This window comes from Siphateles boraxobius, unplaced genomic scaffold (assembly GCF_051911475.1).
Source record: "Siphateles boraxobius isolate OS27281-9 unplaced genomic scaffold, OSU_SipBor_1 7, whole genome shotgun sequence".
Lineage (NCBI taxonomy): Eukaryota > Metazoa > Chordata > Actinopteri > Cypriniformes > Leuciscidae > Siphateles > Siphateles boraxobius.
Genome location: NW_027509197.1, coordinates 18,557,905 through 18,566,701, shown reverse-complemented (window position 1 = coordinate 18,566,701; position 8,797 = coordinate 18,557,905). Strand labels below are relative to the sequence as shown.

The 8,797-nt window shown below is 34.4% G+C and overlaps 1 protein-coding gene across 1 annotated transcript; it reads left to right on the top strand.

Annotated features, from left to right (window-relative positions):
- Positions 1-526: 526 nt before the first annotated feature.
- On the top strand, positions 527-8,473 carry ackr3a (atypical chemokine receptor 3a). The gene is made up of 2 exons (XM_077216571.1): positions 527-742; positions 5,878-8,473. The coding sequence occupies exons 1-2, from the start codon at positions 734-736 to the stop codon at positions 7,024-7,026; spliced, it is 1,158 nt and encodes a 385-aa protein (XP_077072686.1). The 5' UTR covers positions 527-733; the 3' UTR covers positions 7,027-8,473.
- Positions 8,474-8,797: the final 324 nt, after the last annotated feature.

Genomic DNA, 8,797 nt, shown 5'->3' with positions numbered 1-8,797 from the left:
CATGAAATGAGTGATCGGAGGTGTCAGGCAGGCACTCAACAAAGTTGCATTTGTGGTTAACTCTCCTCATGTTACAAAAAATAAATAAAAAAGACAAACAATACTTTTTTAAATAAAGAGCTTTTTTTAATGTAGGCCTATTGGTTTTTGTTTTGTTTTATTTATTGTTTTACGATTATAATATTTTAATTTATTGTTTTTATATTTAATATTTATTTAGAATTTTATTTGAAATATAAAATGTATTTTTCACTTTTCCTGTAGCTCAAACTGTGCATGACGCTAGCAACACCATGCGTGTGTGTGTGTGTGTGTGTGTGTGTGTGTGTGTGTGTGTGTGTGTGTGTGTGTGTGTTTATGATTGAAACCATATTTCGTATGTATACGAAATGGTTTCAATCATAAAAAACCTCTTTTTAAATACGTAGGCCTATACGTTGCTCTTTTTTGTTTTGTTTTTTGAACGGGGACACCACATTTTGATTGGATTCGGGCATTCATTGGCGAGTGTTCCTGGTCACTCACCAGTGTAATCCATGAGCGTGTTCAGATTTAAGACTGAGGTAGGCTATATGAGCGCAGCTCTGCTATCAGTCGTAGATGGGCGTCACCTCTTTCATTCACTCTATTTAAACAACCTACAGCAGAAGCGACGACGGGATCGCTTCATCATCGGCTGATAAGAACGAATCCGTGGATTAATTTTGCTCACTGACCAAGCATTAAAGGCAAAATGACAGAGGTGAGCAATATCGTTTGTCCTAAAGAACGAGCAAAAGACTTGAGACAAGAGTTTTAGTAGGCTATATTAGTTTCTATACTGCCTGCTTCAGACACCTGCACTGCACTAGACGATCTGTCAAGGTTGGGATTTTTAAGCAGATCTTTCTGCTGGATGTCTCTTTGTTAGTGTATGGTTTCGTAATAAAGTTTTAAGAAAATAGTTAATGTTGCAGCAAAACTAAGTTGTGCTGAGTAGCCTATACGTTAGGCTACCTCACAGCGTGTATTTTTTTTGTCCTATAAGGCTAGCGCAAAATAACGGCATCAGAAGTCACCTATAATTGGGGATGTAAGCTAATTATTGCAACACTATGTTTGTTGTATGTTTGCTCTTCCCGTTTGGATAAATATTGATAACATACATGCTGAAAATGTTAAAAACTTTATGATAGATTTCTATATCTCAAAGTTGTTTTTAGTATTGTTGACTAAATTTGTCTAACTGTGGTAGTAACTAGCCTACACAGCCCGGTTTTACGCAAAAAATCAGACACGCTCACAATTAAATTCTACAATTAAATTCTACAAAGCTCTACAGTAAGATTCCCACCCAATATTAACTGTTAAGAATTTGCATCATCATATTTCAGTATGTCCATGGTTTGGTTTTAAACATTATTCTAGCTACTTTCTGTATTTCAATCTGACATCAGTTCATGCGTAGAGCTTTACTCAATGTATCATTACACTGCTTATTTGTCGAAATCCATAACTTCAAAATTAATTAATTTGAAACAGAAGATTAGCTTGGAAAGCAGGAACAAAAATGCACTTAATTTTAATTGAAAATAAAGAAACATTTGCTGTGTTAATGGAGAACTTGCACTGCATAGCCTGTGCTCACTTATGAACAGAAATTAAAGAGGCACTACAGTAGCTAATCATAAAGATCTTTAGCATGTCATATAGTCTTTCAAAGATAATTCACAGTTTTGCACAAATCATGATTTATTTGACATATCCAGCTTCCTGCCAGCAAGAGCAGTGTTACAGGTTCAAGGCCTTTAAGGGGTTTGTTGTAATAAATTTGACCTTTGATACTCCAGTGTCCTTGCTGCTTACCACTGTGTACTTCTGGGAGCCCAAGGAACATTTAGATTCAGAGCTGGAACAGTGGATAATCTATTATAGATAGCCTTGAGTAGGCTATATTTGGGTCAATGACGTGACGCCTAAATTTCTGTCCGGTTGCATTTGTTCAGGTAAAAACGGGTTTAAATGCATAAAAAGATACTGTATATTTGTAGTACCTCTCCCATGTATGTACTCACTTTAACTTTTTAAAAAATGTAGTTATTTGTAACTTTTTTTGATATTTTAAGTGTCAAAATATCATGTGGTGCGACCGTCCGGCCCTAACTTCTGTTTTGAAAACGTCTTTGAAATTACTCTAAATTTATTAAAAAATATTTTCTGCACTCTTTGGCATGATTTCCAAAGTGTTTTTTAATTCTGTAAAAAAAATCAAAGCATTTGTAGTTATATTTCCATCATAATATACAAACAATCTTTGTCCGATGATGTCCATTTTATGAAATATCATGTGGTGCGACCATCAAGGAACTACCATTTTGGGACTTTTATGTTGAAAACTATTCAAACACAGGAAGTTACGTCATATACCAATCTACCAAGGACCCATGGAAGCCACAAGCAGGTTTGTAATTCTCTCAAATAGGAAAAAAATAAACCTTTGTAATGGTTGTCATGTGGTATGACCTTAAAAAAAAATAATATTAAAGTTATTTCTACAAATATATATTTTTATTCTAAATTTTATATTGACCTTTTGTGGAAAGCTAGCTTGTTTTGTTTAGGTGACCAATTCTATGCCTGTAAATTTTGACTGAATTTGAAAATATCATGTGGTGTGACCAAATATCATGTGGTGTGACCACTGCAGACTGTTTTTCATGATAGATATATGTCCTAGATTGGCAGGTTCTGTGCTTTTATATTCAATTGATGGTTTATATACAAAAAGTACTTTAATTTAGTATAATTTGGAATAGATTTTTAAGCAATTTGGGATTTTATTTTTATATTTCAGACGGTTTATGTTTACTCTTTGTACAATATGAGAAAAATGCAACAAAAAAGTTATAGCATGTAATTTTAGTTTAGTAATTATGCATTTATTAGTAATGTATTTATTATTGCCTATTTATTTATTTAAAAATATTTTAATCTATTTTACCAGATGCCAATGCCAAGTGAAGTAAAAATTCTGACCCTGCAGGAAGAGTGGAGTACCTTGCTAGGATAAGAGGGAAATCTTATTACAGTTTAAAATAGGTGGTTTCTATGTGAATATATATAGTAAACTGTAATTTGTTCCTGTGATCAAAGGTACATTTTCAGCATCATTACTCCAGTCTTCAGTGTCACATGATCCTTCAGAAATCATTCTAATATAATGATTTGCTGCTCAAGAAACTTGATTATTATCGATGCTGATCTATGCTCTAGATCTAACGCTCAATTTCCAGATTGAGGATTTTAGTAATACTATTTTTGTTACTACTGGAAATTGTGGAAACTGTGATAATTTTTATATGTCAGGATTATTTGATGAATAGAAAGTTCAAAAGAACAGCATTTATTTTAAATAGAATCTTTTGTAACATTCTAGCCTAAATATCTTTACTGTCACTTTTTTTATCAATTTAATTTATCCTTGATTAATAAAAGTATTAATTACTTCAAAAGAAAAACTATTGACCACAAATGTTACCTATATACAATATTTGTCTGTATATATATAACATTATTATTTGTTAGAAAGACAAGTTAAATGAAATGGTGCACTTCTATTTGCGATGTGATTTTTTGTAAAAAAAAATGTTTATAAAATGTTTGTTTTCAGGAAAATGCTGTGAGTTTTGTATAGAATTTGGTTTAAATCTATTTTTTGTATAAAATGCATAGTTCATTGATCTCTTTAAATAGATTTTTAACTATATAAGGTCTTCGTTGTCATTTGGAGCGACCACTCATCATGTGGTGCGACCAATAAAAGCAATCTCTGTATTAAATTTAAAATAAAATATCTTATTTCTGTGGCTGGAATATGAATCACTGATAAAGTATGCTTAAGTGAATGATATTTTTAAAACATTTTTATCAGTTTTATGTGATTTACGGGAAAAATAAGTCTGTTAACTAGATTTAAGGCGGCAACTCTACAATTATAGAACAAAAAATCTGATCAATATTTACAAAAACTTAAAAGAAAGGCAAATACTTTGTTTCTAAACACTTTAACTACTAAGAACTTGTAAAAAAAAATGTTAAGAATTGTTAAGGAAATTAATTAATTTTAAGATAAATCACGGTCACACCATATGACATTTTTTAAGGCTATGGCCAATTCATGTAGATGAAAAAACACTAAAATCACTTAAATTAAAAATTTCATATGAATTTATGTGTACACAACATCCTTAATGTTAGAACAATTGCAACAGGTATTATTTTTTTTGTATTTTAAAATCGGCCTGTTGAAAATCCTTATACGTCATTGACCCATTTACGTAACTAAGGACTGAAAGAGAGACAATGAGACGAAAAGAGAAGGCAAAGAGTGTTTGCATGTGTATCTACACATGGTACAGTCCTTAAATGATTCATCAATTACATTTTGTGCTACGAACTTCCTAAACTGTTTCCTCTTAGGGCGAAAGCATGTAAACCATTCTTAAACAAACAAACATAAACACTTTTATCAAACAGCACTATTGTGTACTTAATAAAGGGAAAACAATAAGATTTAACTTTGTAATGAACTTCAAACAGAGGTGGAGTAATTTCCTTTTGTGATGGAACGCTATGTGTAATTCAATACCCCAATTGTAACATTTAAACATAATCACACACTCTTTATGTTATGGTTAGTCTTGGAACACAACATGAGACAGGCTTATTTTATATTTTTAGAGAGTTACGCTAATTTAGAACAGCATTATGCTAACATTCAGATCCACTGTTGCAGCTTTGCTGATGGGAAGGTTCCACTAAAAAAGGATTTAGTGACCTAGAAAAATCAAGGGTCAAGGGTCTGTGACCTCACCAACCACATAGCAACATGTCTTTTAGAAAGGACCACTTAGATGTTTAAGATGGCATGACAAAATCCCTAAACTGAAATTACTTTGCTCATAGAAATCACTGTGAAGTGAAAAGCAGAACCAGCTTAAAGGGTACTTCAGCATGACTGGCTTGAAGCCAAACAGCTTTGTGCTTTTGAAGTAGTGTCAACTTTCGAACTAAACTGAACCATGAAATAATAATAGGATGCTTTGACAATTTCACAAATATGAAAGGCTCTAGTGCCATAGACAAGTTTGTGTTGCATGATTGGATGGTCTTATGTCAAATAAATAGTTTAATAAATGGTTCTTAAGTGTTTCTTTGAACAGATTGCACATTTGACCTTGTGAGAAAAAAAATAGTATTTATTAGTTCGTAGCAATACTTTAGGAATGTCCTTAATGCAAAATAAAGTTTATTTATGCAAATATACACTATAGTTCAAATGCTGGGCTTTTGTTTAAGATTTTTTAATCATTTTGAAAGAAGTCTTTTGTTCATCAAATCATTTATTTGATCAAAAACTGAACCAAGTGTTTTCTGTTTTATTGTTTTATAGTCACATGATCCTTCAGAAATCTTTCTAATATGATGATATGGTGCTCGAGTAACATCTCCTTTTATTATTAATGTTAAAACAGTTGTGGAAACTTTGTGCTTATTTTCAGAATTCTTTGATGAATTGCATGTTAAAAAGGAAAGCAATTATTTGTCTTACTGACCCTAAACTTTTGAATACTAGTGTAATATTCACAAACATGTAACACTAATATAAAACATTAATAAATTAGAAAATATGAATTTATTGATTTAAAATAAATATTATAAGTCATTTTCCACTCAATCCCATTTTCTACCCATCATTTCATGTTATTAAATTAATATTTGGCATTTATGATTGATATTTAATAATATAATGACGTAGATCTTTTGGTAATCATAACAGAGAAAACTTTACTCCATCTTGATGGGTGTTTGCACTTCTTTTTCCTTCCCCTTCCACAGTTGCAGTCTTCACCACCAAATGAAAAGATCAGTCTAAGTGCCAGCGAACTGACTGAATTCTTCGCCATGTGGGAAGAATTCAACTTCACAGACGCCAATGACAACAGCACACGTGTGGAAGCACAAATGTGCCCCACCTCCTTCAACCGTTCTGCTCTCCTCAATGCTATGTGCACCCTCTATGCATTCATTTTTGTTGTGGGCCTGGCCGCCAATGCGCTAGTAGTGTGGGTCAACTTTCGCTCGGAGCGTCATTACCACGAGACACACTTGTATGTATTAAACCTAGCGGTGGCTGACCTGTGTGTGGTTGCTACTCTCCCGGTGTGGGTGAGCTCGCTGGCACAGGGTGGCCACTGGTCATTTGGCCAGGTGGCTTGTAAACTCACACATCTTCTCTTCAGCGTCAACCTTTTCGCCAGCATCTTCTTCCTGGCCTGCATGAGCGTGGACCATTATCTTTCGGTGGTACGCTCAGAGGAGATTTCACCCAGACGAGGACGACAAATACGCCGTCTAGTGTGTGCGGTAACATGGCTGCTTGCTTTATTCGCCTCAATACCTGACACATACTTCCTGCAGTCCGTAAAGTCACTACACAGTCATGTGACCTTGTGTCATCCTGTATATCCAGAGGACAACCCTTTGCAGTGGATGGTGGGCATTCAACTGAGTTTTGTGGTTCTTGGTTTTGTCATTCCCTTCCCTGTAATAGCAGTGTCCTATGCACTGTTGGCAAAAGCTCTGGCTTCCTCGTCCTCTCATTCCCCTTTACATGGTGACCAGGATCGCAGCGTGAGCAGGAAGGTCATCCTCATGTACATAGTTGTTTTTATAGCTTGCTGGGCACCATATCATGCTGTGCTGTTAGCCGACGCTCTAGTCATGCTAGGTGTGCTCCCATTGGGCTGCGGTTCAGAGAACGGGCTTTTTGTGGTGCTGCACCTCACGCAGTGCTTGTCGCTGCTGCACTGCTGCGTGAACCCTGTTGTCTACAGCTTTGCTCACCGTCACTACCGCTATGACCTCATGAAAGCCTTCATCTTCAAATACTCCACCCGTACAGGGCTGGCGCGACTCATGGAGGGCTCTCAGGGCACCGAGACAGAATACGCAATGGTGGAGACCAACGCTATGGCTGTGAGTTAGGACCCTCGAGACGTCACCCTCAACCAAAGTTCTGCACTGCTTCAAAAAAAGAACTCCTCTGACATGTTATCCTGAAATTTAGATAAACAAAACTGAATTTGAACATGTTTTACGTCAAAGTTGCAGCAAATGCTCAACAGTGGCCACAAAGATAGTGAATAGTTCATTTGAAATGTGCCAAAAACTGATGGGATTTTATTGTAAAATCAGAACCATGAATGTTTAGCTAATCAGTTGGTTCCAATCTGACAAATTTTCACTTTAGAGAAACCTGTATGCTACAGCTTGGTGCTGTATCATTCAAGAAACTAAATAATTGTGTCCAATTATTACTTCTTAGAAATGTGTGATGGCTTTCAATCATCGTAAAATGATTTATGACGCAATATATGCAAATGTAAGTAACGTAGTGTAACAGCAAATTGATGTAGTTCTAGTTCTCTTCTTAATTGTGTTAATATTTAGATGTGGCTCAGTTGCTACCGACTGATTTTTTAGAGCACTTTCTTTGAAAAAAGTGGGGCTTTTGTATCTGTGGCAAGAGAATTGCCATTACTTTTGTATTTTGAACAGTGTTCACATGTTCTCCACTACAGCACAACTGTTTGAAGAATAGAACAAAAAGAACACCTGGATTTTAATGTGAAACTGTGTTTGTACTTCATTGTAGGCTTTGTTCATGTGTGTAAATTATGTTTTATGACTGGCTGTCATCTTTTAACAGGTGTGTACTTGGAAGGGCATTTACTTTAGTTTGTCTTTGATATATGTGTATATTTCAGTTATCTAAAATGTAAGTTAAGTATGTTGTTATATTTATCTTTGGCATTTATTTTTGATAGTTTTGAGTGGAATGCTGAATACTTAAATGTGCTTGGAAATAAATAATTTGATTCACAGAGCCAATTACATTAACCTCATCTCAGTTTAATTTGAGAAATAACTAAACATCAGTGGTCCTTGCTTAAATATTTATAAGTATCTGATGGAAAATGCATGGTTAGGATTAACCTATGCTTGAGCTGGACGAAATATGGATTCAATCTAGCCATGACTTTTATGTTTGATTATTAAAATCAACACTGTATATTACTGGTTCACCATCTGGTCAAGAACGGTGACACTTTTTATTTTCACCCTAAAGGCATCATAAAAACTTAAAGGTAATGACTAGTACAACAACGTAAGTTATCATGGTGAGAGAAGTTTGAAATACTGTCTCAAGATGGTCATAACTACAGGATATTAACTTGTAGTCAAGCAGATTTAACCACATTCTGCTCATTCAATTTAGCTAAAATGTGTTTAAAATGTTGGGATGTAACTGGAAATACAAATACCATCTCAAGTATCTAACGCTGACCTCTACACTCTTCCTAGAATTTTCATTATAAAAACAAGAATACAATTCTCAAGATGAACTTGTAATAAAACATTTCTGACTGAGGCCTGTTTTGTGTTGATTCCTCAGGGTAATTGTCAAAACAATAATTAGCTTAGCAATCTCACACAAGCATATCTTCGCGGTTGTAATTTTTGAAGCAGTTCAATAAAAATAAATTAATATAACTTACAATTAGACACAATCGACAGTTGTTTTGTTTTACCCACTCCAAAGAAAGTCCTTTCAGATACCCACACCTTGAGAGTAGTGTTTCGTGCCTGCAAGAATCAATGTTTTTTAATTAATCAGTTGAGTTAATGATTCGGTGACTCAATAAATATTAGATTCAGTTCTAAAAGTATAATATAATAGTATAATATAATAGAT